The 19,968-nt window shown below is 47.3% G+C and overlaps 1 protein-coding gene across 2 annotated transcripts in view; it reads left to right on the forward strand.

The window, feature by feature from the left end:
• OFD1 (OFD1 centriole and centriolar satellite protein) overlaps window positions 1-19,534 on the forward strand; it is a 42,067-nt gene extending 22,533 nt beyond the window's left edge. For both annotated transcript variants that reach the window (XM_047843378.1, XM_047843381.1), the window contains 13 exons: window positions 349-422; window positions 1,728-1,819; window positions 2,926-3,115; window positions 4,284-4,414; window positions 4,966-5,077; window positions 5,623-6,216; window positions 6,706-6,829; window positions 11,085-11,185; window positions 12,323-12,442; window positions 15,558-15,715; window positions 18,340-18,492; window positions 19,012-19,076; window positions 19,389-19,534. In XM_047843378.1, the coding sequence (XP_047699334.1) occupies window positions 349-422; window positions 1,728-1,819; window positions 2,926-3,115; window positions 4,284-4,414; window positions 4,966-5,077; window positions 5,623-6,216; window positions 6,706-6,829; window positions 11,085-11,185; window positions 12,323-12,442; window positions 15,558-15,715; window positions 18,340-18,492; window positions 19,012-19,076; window positions 19,389-19,431 (1,957 nt within the window). In that variant the 3' untranslated portion in view covers window positions 19,432-19,534. The remainder of the gene's footprint in view (window positions 1-348; window positions 423-1,727; window positions 1,820-2,925; window positions 3,116-4,283; window positions 4,415-4,965; window positions 5,078-5,622; window positions 6,217-6,705; window positions 6,830-11,084; window positions 11,186-12,322; window positions 12,443-15,557; window positions 15,716-18,339; window positions 18,493-19,011; window positions 19,077-19,388) is intronic.
• The last annotated feature ends 434 nt before the right edge of the window (window positions 19,535-19,968 follow it).

Consider the following 19,968-nt stretch of genomic DNA (forward strand, 5'->3'; position numbering starts at 1 on the left):
CCGACTTGGTTATCATTTGGGATTTAGGGCCCGTCACGCACACCGGAAGTTTAACTTAATTGACTTCTTGGTGTCGGTCGAGACCAAGGGAGAGAGAATTGTGCTTGGTGACCTCGCAACAACAGGACCCTTGGTTTTGTGTGATTGAGTTTGGGGACCGAATTTACAGGATCACAACAGAGTTCTCCAGACCTTTCACGTTTGGAATTCAGATCCTTGGCTCTCTTCTTGAGAGAGTCTGAGGTTTGCACGTGGTCACTTTCGGTGCCCCGGTCCCGTAGATAAGCTCGGGTATTGATAGTCCATCCAGGAGAGTGACAAGCTCATTTTAGTTTTTCTGACCTGCAGGTATCAACTTGAACTCCAGGACAACTATATCGCTAGAACTCACAGGCTAATAGAAGATGAAAGGAAGAATAAAGGTGACTCTGGGGACGAACTGTGTTCACTGTGACAGAGGCTGTTAGCTTGCAAGTGCCTGTTCTGTATTCTAAAAAACCTATCGTTTACACCTGGTGTTACTGCAAAAAGTACATGGTTTTTATTAATCTTACGAAATTGGTTTTTTAATACATTTTTGTGAATCTTCACGTTTAACCTTTCGTATATTCACAAAGGTTAGTGATTCACCAGCAGGATTTTATCCAACTTTCTTTCAGTGTATTTTGATAGATGTGACTATCAAGAAAGTGGCAGCGACTTTTTGCCATCGGGTAAATACTACTCTTAACCACGAGACACTACAATTTTTACTTCCGGAAAATTGTAACTTCTCTGTCCCTGTGATCTAGTTTATTTCTTCTACTTCTAAAGTATTCGTATGCTTCATGATATTTTCACGTGACATAGAATCTTTTCTTGGTAAGTTTTTGTTTTTTTTTTTTTGTTTTTTTGTTTTTTTTTTTTTGAGAGAGAAAGGAACCCCAAGTAGGCTCCACACTATCAGTGCAGAGCCTGATGCGGGGATCAAACTCCTGGAACTGTGAGATGACGGTCTGACCCAAAACCAAGAGTTGGATGCTTAACCAACTGAGTGACCCAGGCGCCCCTACTTGACCTATAATCCCTTAAATTCTTGAATACATTAGCCCAAGAGTAGGAAAGCTGGATAATTTTTTAGTCTTTGGGATACTTGACATCTTAATATATTTCTGGGAATTTGTCGATGAAAAGAAGTTAAACTTCTAGTGGCGATTTCAAATGGACTCTTGGGAGTAAACCAGCGCTAAGCACTTGATGCTGACCGGTCAGGTCACCCCGTGTACATCTGCTCGCAGCTAGCCTGTGGAGGCTGATACTTCTATGTACCCATGCTGTCACGCGTTCGGCAAGTCAGGGTTTTGATGTTACATCTCCATAGACCGTGTTAGATGAAGTGAAAATGACAAAATCGTAAATACAGAATCCCAACAGACAAATCTGTCTTTAAGGAAGTTCTGACCTGACGGCGCACGGGCCCTGTGCTCAGAGCTGATGGTGTAAGTGGTGACTTCTGTGCAGCAGGACTAGGCTTGCCGCGTATTCGACCGTTAGAGTTACTTGCCGTCACATGTTGAGTAATGGGGCTTGTTTCTTACTTGGCTGCTGATTTGTTTTGACCTTGACATCTGTTATTCAGATAATGAAATAATGGTCATTAGGTATGACATAGTGGCCATAAGTTATTAAACGACTTGTATTTACTAGGAAAACTTAATGATGTTAATTGGTTGGCTCTTTTCTTTCAGAAAAAGCTATACATTTGCAAGAGGAGCTCACAGCTATTAATGCGAAAAAGGAAGAATTTGGTCATTCTGTAAAACGTGTCAAAGAGCTCGAGGTAATGAAGTCTTGTGTTTTGAAATCGACATGAGGCAATATATGAACCTAGAGCTTTAGTCCTGCGTGATTTATCTTACGTTGTCCTCTTGACGTGTTGGGACTTGTTTCCATCTTAGTCTCCTGGGGAAGCACAGCAAGAGGATGTCCTTTGGGGCCTAGATCCCTGCCTGAATCCTGTGTCTCTCCCTTTCTGCTTGTGTGCCTTGGGGCAAGCTCTGTGACCTCAGACTCCTCCTGTGTAAACTCTGGGATGTTCCCACCATGCGTGGTTGTGGAGGGAGTTCGGGGAGCTGAGTTTTGCACGTCGTTCGCGGCTTGTATGCACTAGCTTCTACCTCGGCCTCTTCTCCCTTCCCATCAAGGGCAGGAAAACTTCCTGTCAGGATGTCAGGATCTCCCAGCTTAAAACCCAATGAGATACGCTTTTCACATGCCACTGTTACTTCACTTGGATTAAGCTGTGTGTTTGCGGGGCACCTGGGTGGCTCAGTCGTTTAAAGCGTCCAACTTCGGCTCAGGTCGTGATCTCACAGTTCATGGGTTCGAGTCCTGCGTCTGGCTGTGTGCTGACAGCTTGGAGCCTGGAGTCTGCTTTGGATTCTGTGTCTCCCTCTCTTGCTCTCTTTTTCTGCCTCTCTCAAAAAAAAAACAAAAACTGTGCTATGTGAAGGACAGAGGTGGAACTTGAGGTACATAAAATGTTAGGCACAGAACCTATTTATGTAGCCTGTTTTGTAGCACTTTAGACCGAGAACATAGTTTGTAAGGACTTGTGTATTAGAGAACTCTGTAGGCTTCTGTAACCACACTTGAGCTGTATTGTACTACTAAGAGGAAAGCACCCCACAGTGCGTTAGTGAGATCTCCCCCTTTGATACTTAAGAAATGCCTTGCTGCAATCTGGGGTTGATTTGGGGGGCCCTTAGTTGCCTCTGGAGGAGAGGACTTCTGCTGTGGTTCGGGTCTCCTTGCAGAGAAACAGACTTGGGTCAGATGACCTTCATTAAATCGTGGCGCCCAGCCTCAGGCAGCTTGGCAGCCTGGACTTAGGTGGGACTGTAGCCACCCACTGTTCACACACAGGTGTTGCTGTTTCGATTCCAGCTTGAGTTAGAGTCGGTCAGAACCCAGTCTTTGGCGATAAGCAAGCAAAACCACCTGCTGAGAGAGAAGGTGAAAGAAATGAGTGACTATTCGCTACTGAAACAAGGGAAACAGGAGCTTCAGGCGCAAAATAAATTACTTAAGCAACAGCTGGAAGAGACCAGAAGTGAGAACTTGCGTCTTGTAAACCGTAAGTCTTGTCCGGATTGGCGTGTCTTTGTGATTGACACTGGCTCAGTATTCCGAAACTGCTCTGTCCTGTAAGGGAGGCTTCAGTTGAGAAGATTTTCTCAAATTTGGTGGATTGAAGGTACATTCTTTTCACTCGCTGCCACGAAATTGCATCACTAACAAGTTTCCAACTGTATAAATACGCCTCTCTGGGTGGCCCTCGGCTCCCCTTCCCTCTGAATGCTGGTTGGGTTTGGCCAGTGGGGACACACTCCTGTGCTTGGAGGGAAGGAAAAGAGTGAGGTCGAGGTGGCTGTGATCCCTTCCGAGTCTCCTCCCGTGCGGTAGGCCGGGGCAGGCCCTGGGACTCAGCCAGGCAGGAGCCCAGGCCTTGGCTTCTCAGGGCTCTGTACCTGCTCGCGGTCCTCCGGGTCTGGGAATTCCTCCCCTCCTGACCCTCCAGGCCCTAGGAGCGTTGACAACAGGGCCCTGGTAGCCCGGGGAACTACTGTCCTTCGTAGCTACCCGATGTGAGTCCCTTTATTGAAGGATCTTCTGGTGACCCAAACTGGGGATACCATTTGCTTTCTGCCTGGACCCTAAGTGCCACTGACAGATGCCCAGGTCGGACTGGACCTCGGGGCAGTCATTGGCAGGTTCTGACAGGTTCCTCCTGTGCCTTCTGTGCGTACTAGGGCAGATCGGTGGGCTTTCATGTTAATTTCTGGATTTGAAAGAATTCTTTTACTGGGAGTACAATCCTGGAGAGCTGTAAAGTTTGCAGTCACGTGCATTAAATTCTCTTGGGGCGTCTGGGTGGCTCAGTCGGTTAAGTGACTAACTCTTGATTTCGGCTCAGGTCATGATCTTGCAGTTCATGAGTTGGAGGCCCTGCACCGGGCTCCGCACTGACAGTGCGGAGCCTATTGGGGATTCTTTCTCCCTATCTCTGTCCCTCGGTGCTTGCGTGCGTACGTGTGCTCGGCCTCTCTCTCAAAATAAGTACACTTAAATAAGCTTTTTTTAAAGTAATTCTTTGGGAAGTTGGTGAGTCAAGATGGTGCTTAGTCTCCTTAATTACTATCATGTACAAAGGGAAGAACAACGTAAAGCCTCTTGAGCTGCTTTTGTTAGGTGAAACGAGAAAACGTGAGGCTGGTGATGAGCAGGCTTTTTTACCTTCACAGACCTGGCTCAGCCTTCTCCAGAGCTGGTGGCTTTTCAGAAAGAACTAAAGAAAGCAGAGAACGCTATCGTGTGTGAGCATAAGGAGTTCGAGATTCACAGGCAGAACCTGCAGAAGCAGCTGCAAAGTGAAGTGAGTACTGCCTGGTTCACCCAGGCATCTGGGCGGGCCGCTCTGTGGGCCTGGGGACTCGGTGTGTGCCACACGGGCACCAGTCAGCCGGTGGCATCGGAAATGAGCCCCCAGTCTGCTGATTACTCCCCCAGTGTTCTTTGTCCTTGGAGAAAACTCTCAAGCTGTTGTGTGACCTTAGGTTCCCCATAGTAATAAAACCGAGAGGAAAGTAAACCCCCCCTAAACACGCAGTTTTCCAATCCCTGTTGGTGCTCCCTGGTAAAAGTAGCTGATTCCCCCCCTGTGATGCAACAGTATCGCTGCTCTTTCTGACGTCTGCCTCTTGTGCTGGAGTAGCTGTTGTTGGAGAGGAGTGAAAAAGGAGCTGTGGAACTTGCTAGTGGGTTCTGTTGTTGTTTCATCGGGACCCCGGGGGTGATGGGTGTCTGGCTGCCGAGAATTGGCCAAATCGACAAAGAAAATTAGCCCGATGAGAGAATTGTGCCTTTGGAAGTATGCTGTGTGATTGGTTTTACATTGATTTCTTTTCCTTGTCTAAATCTTGGCAGATTGAACGTTCTGCACAGCTGAAGGCCCAGATCCTCGATTACGAAGATTGCATAAAGAAGTTAACGAGACAGGTGGCCGATTTGAAATTGCAACTGACACAAACCCAGACGGGTTAGACACCTCTTTAACTTGTGTGTGGGTGGGTGTGTGGGTGCACACGTGGGAGAGAGAATGCGAGCAGCTTCTGATGCTTGTGAACACGTAATGATGATGATTCAGTGAAGTTGTAATTCTCACAGTAGGGAAAAGCTATAGAAATGTGTCACCTTAGAAGTAAAACTCTTGTCTTGGGGCACCCGGGTGGCTTAGTTAAGCGTCCGACTTCAGCTCAGGTCATGACCTTGCGGTTGTGGGATTGAGCCCCATGTCAGGCTCTGTGCCGACAGCTCAGCCTGGAGCCTGCTTAGGATTCTGTATCCCCCCTCCCTTCTCTCTCCCCCTCCCCCCTCTGTGTGAAGAAAGCAGGCCTGTGAAGCCATAGCTGGTACATGCACTCTCTTGATAAATGTTGATCATGACTGCAGCTTCAGAAAATGTTGAATGTGCGAGTTTGTCCTGAATACTTTGATTTTTGCAAAATAATGCTCTTGATCTCTTTTAACTCTATCCTCCACCTTTTCCCATCCTTTCTCACACTGTCATTTTGTAACCCATAGCCCTAGAGAACGAGGTGTACCGCAACCCAAAGAATTCTCTGCTCAATCGGCCCATCAGCGGATTAATGGGTGGCAATGCGGTGGTACCTCACAATGGTGACCTGAACGGGGATTTCTTGAAAGATGCTTTCGGACTGGAAAGGCTGATGGCAGGCATGCTTCTGTCAAGGATCGCAAGTGACCCAAGTGCGAGCACCGGGAGTAGTTCCCCTGATTCTGACCTGGAGTTTGTAGCCAAGACCAAGGCAAGGGTGAAAGAGCTAGAGCAAGAGGCCGAACGTTTGGAGAAAGCTTTCCGTACTTACCATCCAAGAGTTCATCCACGCCCCACGGGAAGGTCTTCAGCCAAGAGCCCGCCACCCCTGCATGCGACAGGAACGCTCAAAAAGACCACTTCCGGTTTCCCTGGAAGACGTACTTCCGCAGAGGACTCGGCTGTCCCTGAGCAGCCTCTGGCAGGCACACCCGAGGAGGACAGGAGCAGCGCTTCGGCTTCTGAGGCGCGGCCGTGCAAGGGCACGCCCTCCAGACGCCTCTCCTCCACTCCCCTGCCCAAGGCCAAAAGGAGCCTCCTTGCTAAAGTGTATCTGGAAGGTGAGCTGCCAAGAGGGTTGCGGGGTGCTCTGTATTTGGAAGCTTCTGGTGCTCAGAGGGCCTCTGAACCGAGTGAGAGTGCAGCCCGGGACAGCAGGAAGGAGCAGGAGCTGAGCCTGGCAGAGCCCGAGCTCCAGCAGTCGTGTCCTCAGTCTCAACCTGCCTTGTCTGGCTGACAGTGGCGTCTCCCACACGGGGCGGGGATGCCAAGGGAGGTAGTGGGGTAGTGTCCCATTTTAGCATTTTCCTCGGCGTGCAGACCTGTGCTGAGTGACCGGTGGCTTTCCTTTTACCTCTGGTGAGTTGCATGTTTGTCACAGCTGTAGTTGTATTTAGGTGCTTGAATCATCAGTTTGGTAGATCATCTGTGTATCCTACCCAACTGTTTGCAAGGGTAATGTTAGCTTTTTGAAGGTAACAGAACTGTTCAGAAACGACGTTGCTACCTTCTCCTTGCAATTTGTAATGGTCAAGCTTTCTGCCCCTTAGGTGGGGACAGATCCGGTGCTGCTGGCTGCAGTCCTGGTCCTGAGACAACGCCCCAGCCATCCCCCTCTGAGTCCGGGCACAGCCCTTCCCTCCACCTGCTGCCCAGCCCTCCGGAGCAGGCCAGGTAACCCTGCCTTCCCCTCGGCCACACCCACTCTGGGTAGCCTCACCCGTCTCACGCTGGACTTGTTGGGGGTTTGGGGGATATGAAAGACCACGTGGCAGTACTGAATTTGTAATCAGATTGTAAGATGACGTATGATCTTTGAGAATCCTCTAAATAACCTGCTTGGAGAAAATAACTCCTTTTAGCAAGTAAGTAATTTCTACTGCTTTGCCAAGCTTGGCGTGTAGAATAGAGACGATGGGGTCAATGAACATCTTCATAGTTGCAAGAGTAGACTCAGTTTACAAAGATAAAACCAATGTACAAAACATGCAAAAACAAATGCAGTTGAAAACAATTTTTGGGTCCCCTGGAGGGCTCAGTCGGTTAAGTGTCTGCCTTCAGCTCAGGTCATGATCTCACGGTTTGAGTTTGAGCCTCGTGTCAGGCTCTGTGCTGACAGCTTGGGAGCCTGGAGCCTGCTTTGGATTCTGGGTCTCCTGCTCTCTCTGCCCCTCCCCTGCTCATTCTGTGTCTCTGTCTCTCTAAAAAATATAAAAAAAAGTTGAAAACATTTTCACACATTGTTAGTCACTCAAAAATATTTCGGCATTTAAAATATAAACAATGTGATAATTTTTTTTTTTGGACCCGAGTATAGTTGACTCACGATGTTGGATTTGTTTCAGGTGTACAGGATAGTGATTGGACTCTGGATGTTATGCTGTGCTCCCCACGAGTGTAGCTGCTATGCAGTATTGTTAGACTCCCCTTGAGCGAATTCCCTGTGCTGTACCTTTCATACCCGTGGCTTCCTCGTTTCCTAAGTGGAAGCCTTTACCTCCCACCCACCTTCACCCTTCTGCCCACCCCTCCACTCCCTCTCCCAACTGTAAGTTTGTTTTCTGTATTCAGAGGTCTTACTCTTTCTTATTCACTTATTCTTGAGATGCCACATAGAAGTGAAATCCTAGGGTATTTGTCTTTCTCAGTCCGACTTATTTCATTTAGCATCATGCCCTCTAGGTCCATGCGTGTTGTTGCAAATGGCAAAAATCGCATCCTTTATTATGGCTAATATCCCGCTAGGTATAGGTGCGTGTATACATGCTTACACACCCACGTTTCTTTATTCATTCTTCAGTCCGTAGATACTCGGGTTGCTTCTGATCTTGGCTATTGTAAGTAATGCTGCTGTAAATAGAGGGGTGCATAGATGTCTGCAAATTAGTATTTGTTGTCTTTGCATAAATACCCAAGAGTGGAATTCCTAGATGATCCGGTAATTGTATTTTTAATCGTTTGAGGAAGCTCCGTATCGTTTTTCAGTCGCTGCACCACTTGGCTTTCCCATCAACAGTGCTGGAGGGTTCCTTTGTCCCTACACCCTCACCTACACTTGGTGGTACTTGGCGTTTTGATTCTAGCCATTCTGTCACATGTTACCTGATCTCTCCTTGTACTTTTAAAGTTTATTTATTTTTGAGACCGAGAGAGAGGGTGAACAGGGGAGGGGCAGAGAGAGAGGGAGACACAGAATCTGAACAGGAGGGGCAGAGAGAGAGGGAGACACAGAATCTGAAACAGGCTCCAGGCTCTGAGCTGTCAGCACAGAGCCTGACGCGGGGCTCGAACTCACAGACCGTGAGATCATGACCTGAGCCAAAGTCGGACACTTAACCGACTGAGCCACCCAGGCGCCCCTCTCCTTGTAGTTTTAGTTTGCGTTTTCCTGATGATGAGTGATGTTGGGCATCTTTTCCTGTCTTTTTGCCATCTGCGTGTCGTCTTTGGGAGCTGTCTCTTCAGGTAGTCCGGCCTTTTTGGTGGGATTATTTGGATTATTGGTGTTGAGTTGTATAAGTGCTTTACATATTTTAGTTTTCTTTTTTGAGAGAGTAGGAGACAGGCAGAGGAAGAGAGAGAGAGAATCTTAAGCGGGTTCCGTGCCAGCACAGAGCCCTACACAGAGCTTGATCTCACGACTGTGACATCATGACCTGAGCCAAAAGCAAGAGTCTGACACTTAACAGACTGAGCCAGCCAGGTGCCCCTACGTGTTCTGGACATCATTGGATTTATCATTTACAAATCTCTTCTCCCATTGGTAGGATGCCTTTTGTTTGGTGATGGCTTTTTTTTTAAGCTGTGGAGAAGCTTTTTATTTTGATGTAGTCCCAGTGGTTTATTTTTTTTCTCTTGCCTCAAGAGATCTACCTAGAAAAATGTTGCAAAGGCTGCTGTCACAGAAATTCCTGCCTGTGCTCGCTTTGAGGATTTCTATGGATTCAGGTCTGAGGTTTAGGTCCTTAGCTTCTTTTGAGTTGATTTTTGTGTTGGGTATAAGAAAGTGGTCTAGTTTCTTTGTTTTGCATGTAGCTGTCCGGTTTTCCCAGCATCATTTACTGAAGAGGCTGTCTTTCCCCATTGTATATTGTTGGCTCATATGTCAGATTAATGGGCCACATTAACTTGAATTTCTTTTTGGGCTCTCTATTCTGTTTGATGGATGTGTGTGTCTATTTCTGTCAGTGCCATATGGTTTTGATTACTATAGCTTTCCAGCATATCTTGAAATCTGGGATTGTGATCCCTCCAGCTTTAATTTTTTTTTCTCAAGATTGCTTTAGCCCTTCGGGGTCTTCTGTGGTTCCATACAAATCTTAGTATTTGTTCGAGTTCTATTAAAGATGCTGTTCGGGGGGGCACCTAGGGGACTCAAGTCGGTTGAGCATCCGACTTTGGCTTGTGTCATGATCTCACAGTTTGTGGGTTGCAGCTGCGTGTCGGGCTTTGTGTACACAGTTCAGAGCCCGGAGCCTGCTTTGGATTCTCTCTCATTCTCTCAAAAATAAACATTATAAGATTATTTTTAAAATGCTGTTTGTATTTCGATAGGGATTGCATTGAATCTGTAGATTGCTTGGGGTAGCAGGGACATTTGAACAACGTTACTTCTCACAGTCCATGAGCATGGACTGGCTTTCTGTTGGTGTCCTCTTCAGTTTCTTTTATCAGTGTTGTATAGTTTTCCAAGTACAGGTCTTTCAGCTCCTTGGTTAGATTTATTTCTAGGTATTTTACTATTTTTGGTGCAATCGTAAATGGAGTTACTTATGTTTTTGTACTCCTTCATTAATAGCATACATAAATGCAACTGATTTCTGGGTATTTTTCTATCCTGCAACTTCACTGAATACATTTATTCCAATAGTTTTTTGGTGGAGTCTCTAGGGTTTTCTATGGATAGGATCATGTTGTCTGCAGAGAGTGACCGTTGACTTCTTCCTTTCCAATGTGGATGCCTTTGTTTTGTTTGTTTTTGAGAGAGACAGAGAAAGAGCATGTGCACAAGTCGGGGAGGGACAGAGAGAGAGAGAGGGAGACACAGAATCTGAAGCAGGCTCCAGGCTCTGAGCTGTCAGCACAGAGCCCGACGCGGGGCCTGAACTCACGAACCATGAGCTCATGACCTGAGCCAAAGTCAGCTGCTTAACCGATTGAGCCCCCCAGGTGCCCCATGGATGCCTTTTCTCATCTGATTGCTGTGGCTAGGACTTCTGGTACTATGTTGAGTCAAAGTGGGAAGAGTAGACCTCCTTGGCTTGTTCCTGATCTTAAGTTCCAATTTGCATATAATGGAAGTAAACCCTCAATTGGTAGTGGGTCCTGGGGTACGACTGCTTAAGCAGGCGAGGGTGGGTGTGTTCAGGAGCACAGGGGTGGGTGGCTCAGTCTGGGACACCGGTCTCCTGTGGGACCCCTGTTGATGCCTAGTCCCCATGGCAGGAGATGCTGACTCCTTCATTCTGGGCTTCTGCATGTGGATTCCATTTTACTGTACAGAGTTGAAAATTGCCACGTGTGCCTATTAGCCTAAATTGTGTTAATGGTTTTTTAGATCACTCTTGTAATGAAGCCAAAAAGACGAGACACGTGTGCTGAGGGAGGGCTTTTTAGTTTACACGGGGCTTGGAGTGTAGCACTCTCAGCCGGCACGTGCTGGCGGTGTGCACAATTGTTTTCAAAACATTTTCGGGTTCTTTAAGAAATAAACTGCTCCCGGGAACAGCATGGTGATGAGGGTAGCACTTCTCTCCCAGCCAGTGCGTGGGGGGTGCCCACTGCAGTGTAGCCCTTGTTGTCTGTGAGTCTAGGGAAAACTGCTTTTCTGCAACAGTTTCTTGAGTCCCAAAGAGTTGGCGTCATCCTGTGCTCTGGGGTTTTATATTCCTTCAACGTGACATCCTTGAATTTTATTCTTCCAATCTAGTCTTCATCAAAGACAGACAGAACTTGAAGAACAAGGAGAACTTTCAGATCCAGACAAGCTACCTTTTAAGGACAATGAGGAATTTGGATCATCTTTTGAATGTAAGTTCAAATTGGAGTCCTGGTTTTTAGAAGTTAAGAAAGTAGAAAGCTTAGTTCTGGTGAAACATAACCACGGTCATAAAAAGCAAAGCTGTCACAGATTAGGACATTTTGATTTTTGTGGTAAAACCACAGATATTAACATACTGCCTCATTTAAAAAAAAATTTTTTTTTAACGTTTATTTATTTTTGGGACAGAGAGAGACAGAGCATGAACGGGGGAGGGTCAGAGAGAGGGAGACACAGAATCTGAAACAGGCTCCAGGCTCTGAGCTGTCAGCCCAGAGCCCGACGCGGGGCTCGAACTCACGGACCGCGAGATCGTGGGCTGAGCCGAAGTCGGTCGCCCAACCGACTGAGCCACCCAGGTGCCCCATACTGCCTCATTTTTAAAACACAAAGATTTTCGGGGGGTGGTGGGTTCAGAGTTCTGTTCGTTAAATGTTTCTGGATAGTTCACCATTTCAGAGTGGGCGCTAAGCCTCTAATTGAATCCTCAATTCAGTTTACCACTTTTGGGATTGCCTCAGATTTAAAATGATTTTTTTTGTTTCTCCTTTTATGGAACACGAGCATGCTAAGTTAGTTTTGTTTGAATTACACTGATTCTATTGACTCCCTCAGATTTAGAAAGCCCGTTGTTTAATTAAAGAATAGAGGTAAAATACTACAAGCTTAAAGAGTCTAGAAATGGTATCCTGGCCATGGCCCCGCTTTGTATATAAGCTGTCATCGTGTTTCGTGAGCTTCATCGCTAAGTGTGAAAGGTAGAATATTTTGAACATTTAAATGGCTTAGTAAACTTTACAAAATCCCTGTGACTCCCCCTTGTTAGGCTCGTTAAATCATGATTTTAAATACAGTTCAAACGATTAGCAGCAACCAGGTGAGTTCTGGGACTCAGCTGATTTTCCTGTTGGGTGACTGATTTGATCGTGGGAATGAATGTAATTCTCAAAGCTAAAGAACACTTGGAGACGTGAACGCGGGCAGACAGGCGGCTGTGATGCAGACTCTAGAGCTGGCCCGGCTGCTCTGGCCGAGACTTGATGCTTGGGAGCGAGCGGTCCCCCTGCCGCGCCGCACGCCCTTCCCTCGCTGTGGTTCCTGAGGACTCGCGTTCGCACCTCTTGCAGATGCAGGGAGCACACCGAGGCAGTTTGAGGTGGACGGCCTCCATCCTGCTGGCGACGTGCCTCATGTGGGTGCTGCCGCCGCCACGGTGTCTGCCGGACCTCTCGCTTGTTGCCACCCCGGTAAGTTTTGCTTTGTTTCAAGTCACAAAATGAATTAACGAATTAGTGATAGTTAATACTACTTCGTTTTCTAGTTATTTGCTTCTTCCATGCATTAAAGTCGGACAAGAAAAACCTTCCCGGGGCGCCTGAGGGGGGGGTGGGTCTCAGTAGGTTGAGCGTCTGACTCTTGATTCCCACCCGGGTCATGATGTCACGCTTTGTGGGTTCCAGCTCTGCATCGGGCTCTGCTCTGAAAACTGGAGCCTGCTTGGCATTCTCTGGTCCCCCTGCATCGTCCCTCACCGCACACTCTCTCAAAATACATAAAGGTTTTTCTTTTTTTAAAGTTGATCTACTTCAATCTTCAGGGAAGCTGATGACATTGGAGGAGAACTGGGTGTCAGACTTGTCTGGCCTGGCCCACCTGGTCTTTGCTCTTCCCTTCTCCAGACCGCCTGCTTCCCTCCCCAGTGGAGACATTTGAGCTCTGCCCCAGGGCTCAGCCAACAGGCGTGTCCTTTTCTCCTTGAACCAGAGTGTTTTAGCCTCAGAGGTGAAAGGAAATGCCTCAAGTAAAACCACCTGTAAGTTCTTCCCAAACATCGGTAGAGCATCATCCCTAAAACCCATGGGATGCTTCTTGAAACCGGTTTGTTGGTTTCAGGCGCAGTTGGGAATATGAGGAATCACTGAAAGGAGCAAGAGGGTTGGTTTTTGCTGATTCCAGAGCAAGTCATTTCTAGAAAGTGCTCACTCAGACTCCATCAAGAGCCTTTTGCATATTGGATGCTTTTCTGGAAGCTGCCCCTGCTTCATGCAGCTTCTAGCAGGATAGTCAGCAGGCCATGGCTGATGGCATCCGATAGGACAGCTGATGGGGGCAGTGGTGCCCTAGAGCAGCTCTGATGGGCAGACACTGGAGTGAATAGGGAATAGAAATAATGCAATAGAATAAGGGACATGAACTGAGTTGACAGGCCTTCTGTTTCTGACAAGTACAGTACGTTATAATAAACGGCTTCTTAAATTATTATTAAACTTGGTGGGGTTACATTCTGATCGTTGAGGAACTCTCAGATCTGTCGTTTCACGTCTTCGTCTGGGCGCCAAGGGAGGTAAAGCCTAAAACTTGCTATCTTTGTGCCAGTGGAAACCGTGCTTTTCTTCGCTCTTCCATCCGAAGAGGTTTCCCTCTGCCACTCTGGAGCCACCAAGTACACCTCGCAGCGAAGGAGCCCTTTCCTCATTGTCTCTTGAAATCTTCCCCCAAACGGCATCCTCGCCCCGAGGTCGCCGCTCCGGACGAGTGAAGTGCCTCCAGCGAGGAGGCTGCGTTTCTGCCTATGCAAGTGGCCAGTGGCCGCCTCTAGGGTTTGAATTTCATGACCAGGATCAAGTGGAGACTGTGCTGCCGCTCTCCTGTGGGAGACGCTAACTTTTGGTTGGTGACTAGAGCACAGCCACAAGGCTGGAAGTCCCGTCGTGAATCCGTGCTTGTCTGTGTGTTAGCCTTGCTGGGAAAGCTGAGGTTCTGGACCAGAGCTGGAGGAGAGAGGTCAGCGTAGTCCTCTGTGGAACTGAGATCAAGTTAAACACGTGAGGCATGGGGACGTGTGTTGTCAGCCTAGAGAACAGGCGATTCAAACCCGGACCTTGGCCGGAAGGGACAGAAGTAGGGAGACGGGTGCTTCTGGGTTTTGACAAGGCAGGTACAAGGTACTGTGTGAATATGGCGCTGAAGTGGCCACTTGTCACGGTAGGAATGAGGAGCTCACAGAAGATGTGGCATTCAGGTGAGGGCTGGCATCCTGGGTGGGGCTTGGGGGAAGGGGAGCACATCTGCTTGAGGACGTGCGAGCGGGTAGCAGGGCAGACGGCGCTGTACTCGGGCACCCGTGTGCGTGCCAGCGCCTAGACGGGAGGTTTCGGACATGAACGTTCAGGTGATCCAGGAGGTCAGGCAGGAAGGGAAGAGGCAGTTTGGCACTCGACGGCCACGGGTTTGGATTCCACCGGATCGGAGCGTGTGCACAGCACATCCGGAAGTGACTGGTGCTCACGCAGGTGAAGGTGGGCTGCCTGGAGGCCTGGAGAGACCTTGGTCACGGAGACCCTTGACCAAGTGATTTTGGCCACCCGGGTGAACAGTGATGAGGACCTGAACTGCAGCAGGGGGAGGAAGAGGAAAGTGTAAGCCCTGGTGACCGAGTGGACGTGGTGTGGCAAGAGCATGACTCCAGGGACAAGGATGAGGAGTTCAGCTAGGAAGCCAGGGCTGCAGGATCTCCTGTGTCGATGGCAGGGAGCCCGTGAGCAAACACGGGAGAGAGGTCAGGACCGGAGAGGGAGGTGTGGGAAAGGTGGGGGATCAGCCCGGCGGAGGTGGGCGGCGGCGGGCGGCGGCAGCTACTTGGCTAGACCAGGGGGAGGGTGTGGTGGTGTCCCATGGGGGGTGCAGGAGAGACTGCAGCACCCCTGCACGGGAGCAAAGCGGGGAGTTACAAGAGGGCTGTGTCTGGGAGCCGGCGGGGGAGGGGGGCTCAATCAGGTAAGTATCCGACTCTGGGTTTCCGCTCTGGTCATGGTCTCCTGTGTGGGTTTGAGCCCACGTGGGGCTCTGTCCTAACCGCACAGAGCCTGCTTGGGATTCTGTCTCTCCCCTTCTCTCTGACCCTTCCCCACTTGTGCACACACACGTTTGCGTTCTGTCTCTCAAATAAGTATACTTAAAAAAAAAAAAAAAGGGGGGGGTGGTGGGGGCTGTGTAAATGAATAGGGACTAACGGTTAAGTCTGAATCCTAGAGATGGGGGAGGCTCCTAACCAGAGGCAGAAGTGGAAAAGTAGGGCTTGGGAGGTGGGCAAAGACGGGGAGAAGATGTGATGGGGGGGGGGCATGGGAGACAGCTAAAGTCATCGTGGTCAGGGTGGCTTATCTGCATCTCAGCCAAGTAAAGGCGGGGCGCGGTGCTCGGAGTGGGTTTGGGGGCTCACAGATGGAACAGGCCAAGAGCCCTCTGAGAACCCGGCAGATTGTTCCTGAGTCTTGGGAAGGGCCCCTGCGAAGCAGTCCTGCTTACATCTGAAAAATCTGTTGCTGGAAACGACTTGCTTTTCATTTTCTGTCCCATTAGGTGTAGATAAGAAACCAATGGGAGAACAGAAGGAAGAAGAAAAAATATGGGAACAGCACACGACAGAACAAAAGCAAAGAGAAGAAATAAGGAAGAGTGAACTGCAAGAAGCTTTAGAAAGGGAACGAAGAGAACTAGAGAAGCTGGATCAAGAGCGGGTAACGATCGGTGCAACCCAGTTCTCTCTACCGGCGTTGGCACGGTGCCCTTCCTGAGTCCCTTGCTCTCAGGGAGGGAGGTCCTTGCTGTGTCCCAAAGTCCTAGGAGTGGCGGGCAACTTTGTCTGGTTTTGGTTTTTTTTACCATTCAACATTCTTGCAGTATTACGGACTGTGTTCTCTATGCAGTACTTGACGTCTCTGTAACTTATAACTGGACGTTTGTACCTCTCAACGCCCTTTATTTCACCCATCCGCCACCCACCTATCCTGCTGGCAAGCACCAGTTTGCTGTATTTGAGCCTGGGTGTTGTTGGTTTGTTTTTTTAGATTGCACATATAAGTGAAATCATGGGGTATCTGTCTTTCTCTGACTTCACTTAGTGTCCTACCCTCTAGGTCCATCTATTGTCGCAAATGCCAAGATCTCCTCCTTTCTATGACTAATACTCCGTTGTATGTATATACTACACTTCTTTTATCCATTCGTCTTTGGATGGACGGTCAGTTGCTTCCATATCTTGGCCATGGTAAATCAAGTTGCTGTAAACAGAGAGGTGCATATATCTTATCAAATGAAGGTTTTGGGGCTTTTTTGTATAAAGACCCGGTTACGGATTCACTGGATCATGTGGTAATGGTATTCTCGATCTTTTGAGAAACCTTCATTCTGTTCCTCAGAGTGGCTGCACCAGTGACGACTCTTCCACATCCTCGCCAGCGTGGGTTGGTTGTTTCTTGCCTTTTGAGTTTTGGCCATTCTGATGGGTGTGACGTCCTATCTCGTTGCTTTGATTTGCATTTTCCTGATGATTGATGTTGAGCATATTTTCGTGTCTCTGCTGGTCATCTGAATGTATTGGGAAAAATGTTTATTCAGGTCTTCTGCCCATTTTTGATTGGATTGTTTGGGGTTTTGTTTTTTTCTTCTTTTGGTATTGTGTAAGTTCTTCATATATTTTGGATAACCTTTCATTGGATATATCACTTACAAAAATGTTCTCTCATTCAGTAGGTTGCTGTTTCATTTTGTTGATGGTTTCCTTTGCTGTGCTGAAGCTTGTATCTTGATGTAGTCCCAATGGTTTATTATTGCTTTAGTTTCCCTTGCCTCAGGAGATCTATCTAGAAAAATGTCAAAGGCCAATGTCTGATGAGTACCTATGCTTTCTTCTAGGAGTTTTATGGTTTCAGTTCTCACATTGATGTCTTGAATCTTTTTGAGCTTGTTTTTAAGAATGTGGTCCAGGTACACCTGGGTGGCTGAGTCGGTTGAGCATCCGACTTCAACTCAGGTCATGATCTCAAGCTCAGGGTTCAAGCCCCACACCGAGCTCTGTGCTGACAGCTCAGAGCCTGGAGCCTGTTACAGATTCTGTGTGTGTGTGTGTGTGTGTGTGTGTGTGTGTGTGTGTCTCTCTCTCTCTCTCTCTCTCTCTCTCTGCCCCCCCCTCGTACTCTCTCTGCCTGCCCCCCCCTCAAAATAAACATAATAATGTGGTCCAATTTCCCCAGCACCATTTATTGAAGAGACTGTCTTTTCCCTACTGTATATTCTTGCCTCTTCTTTTGTAGATTAATTGACCATATTAGTGTGCGTTTATTTTGGGGCTTTCTATTCTGTTCCATTAATCGGTGTGTCTGTGCCAGTGCCATACCGTTTGGATTACTACAGCTTCATAGTCTATCTTGAAATCTGGGATTGTGATACCTCTGGCTTTGCTGTTTAAGATTGTTTTTGGCTATTGGGTCTTTTATGGTTCCATACAAATCTTAGTATTAGTAGGTTCAGTATTACTAAAAGCCTGCTTTAGGCATCCCAATCTTCTCCTTTCCTTTAAAAGACTGAGAGAGGTTGTGTATAACATAGACCTTAGGAGTTTCACAACAAAGAGGAGCTTTTACGAGCTCATTGGCATGCATTCTCCTCTGGTCCTGGAAATAAGCCATAAATAAAGTTTGTGAGAGAGGGTGGGAGGGAGAGAGGACACGCACATGAGCGGGGGAGGGGCAGAGAGCCAGAAGCCCAAGCAGGCTCTGCACTGCCAGCACAGAGCCCACCGCGGGACTTGAACTCCCATGAGATCATGACCTGAGCCAAAACCAAGAGTCAGATGCTTTAACCCACCGAGCCACCCAGGCACCCCTAGATCTTGCCTTTTTAAAATGGGGTTTAGAGAAAGCTTCCGAGGTCAGTTAGGTGGGATGAGAGTAACCCAGGGGAAGTGACTGCTGGTCACCGGTGCCTTCCAGGGGCTCCCTTGTCCTCACCCTTCCTCTGGGTTTGTTCTGGCCTTCTTGGTCCTGATTGTGGTTCCAGGCGTGTGGATTACTCTTGTCACTTTATACGCTTGCTGAGTCGTCTTGAAATCTTCCATATGGATGTTCTTGGACTCCTGGTTAATTTGGCCTAAAGCACAGGACACGTGAGGTGAATTAATCCCCTCCTTCATTGAGATGGCTTGTTTGGTTTCTCTTGCATGGCAATGACTTCAATTAAGGAAATTGTTCTTTGGCATGCAGGTTGTACTTACAGGATCAGGATTATATTACTATGCATTTTTAAACGTTTAAAAGTTGTGACATATTTGTGTTTCCTATGCTGGTGCCTATGTATTCCACAGAGGATGATTGAAGAATCATTGAAGATTGAAATGGAAAAAGAAATGGAAATGACTGTTGAAGAAACGAAAGACCAGCCTGTCTGTGGTGAAAATCCTTTAGAGAAGTACATGAGAATTCTTCAGCAAAATCAAGACCAGGAGTCTGTAGATAAGGTGCTGATGCTTTGGACCGGCTGTCTGTGGAAGGGGTGCCGGGGAGGGGGGGGATGCTTTGGTTTGTTTGAAGACCTTAGGACGAGAATCGGCCTTCTCCATCGGAGACCACAAGTTGAGGCATAGAAGATGCAAAGTTCAAATAGAGCCTTGAATCTCTTGGCCAAAATGCATCACTTTTGTTTGGGTAAAGATGGAAGAGATCTCTATGTGTCAAATTTGATAAAAGTTGACATGTGTCTCATTTTAAGAACAAGAAAGAAAAAATGAAAGGTGTATTCATGAATAAAAAATGCAGTAGTGCTCTCTGAGACCTAAATACTTAAGTCTCAGACACTGGGTGTTGAGAATGGGTAGCAGGTGGTTTATTTTGATATACCTACTAAATTTGATGTTTAGAAGTTACCTCTTTTTCAGTTTCTTAAATGACCTTTATCTCAGAGTTGTTAGAGAAATGAAAGTATTGAATAAAATTCCTACATGTGTAATTTCAAAATTCTTTTTCCCTCTTGGTATCAGAGTTCAAAGGTGGTCAGAGAAGGCTCCCAAGTGGAAACACTGCCATCTAGCAACAAAGACGAAAGGTATGGTTCCCCCAACGTGATGTTGCCTGCACAAACCATCGTGTGGTGGGTTGTGTCAGCCAAGGGAAGTGTTCAGATGTTTGAGTCTGCCTGTGAGAAATGAGTGAAACAATCAAAATTTAGGGACTTCCAAAAAAAAAAAAAACACACAAAAAAAATAACATACAGCATCTTCTAATTTGTGAAATTGGTTCTGAAATAAATAGTAAGCAAGGGCACAAAGCCCACAGGGAAAGAATGAGAACATGATAAAGATCCCTGAATAAATTTAACAAAAATTTAATAAAAATATTTTATTTTTCCTTAATTTAGTTTCACAGGCTTTTCTCCCGAAGGGCCAGATGACTTCTGGTAACCATGTTTGCTGCTGAGTGCCTTACCCATGTAATGTGACTTGAGGCCTATTGATTTTCTGTAACAACACAAAATCCTCAATAAAAATTGTACGTGAAATCCCATGTGATTGTGTTTCTCATAATTTTATTTGGGTTATAAACGAAAAATCATCTAGTCTGGCAATACCTCTTCAGGCTGTTTGACGCTAGAAGGAGCTGGGGTGGTAGGTTTGTTTTCACCTCCCCATTTTTGTCTTGCGTGATCTGTATTCGAAAACTTACTGGCCAAGTTCCGGACCTACGTTTCAGAAGTCTCCTCTGTTGCTTTCCTCTCCAGAGTTGGGCTGCCTACCCCCTGCCAAACAGGAGGCCATCTTCCCCACGCTCTCCTTCTGATCTGGCGCTGGAAATAGACACAGGGCTTTCCATCCCAGGCTCTAGAAAGAGTACGGTATCCCCTCCGGTCTTGCCTTTTGACATCTTTTTCTTAGGAACAAACACGACTCCTTCTTAGATGGTGATCGAGAAGGTGACGTTAGCCAAGCACTTTGTGTACC

Source organism: Prionailurus viverrinus, chromosome X (genome assembly GCF_022837055.1).
Source record: "Prionailurus viverrinus isolate Anna chromosome X, UM_Priviv_1.0, whole genome shotgun sequence".
Taxonomy (NCBI): Eukaryota; Metazoa; Chordata; class Mammalia; order Carnivora; family Felidae; genus Prionailurus; species Prionailurus viverrinus.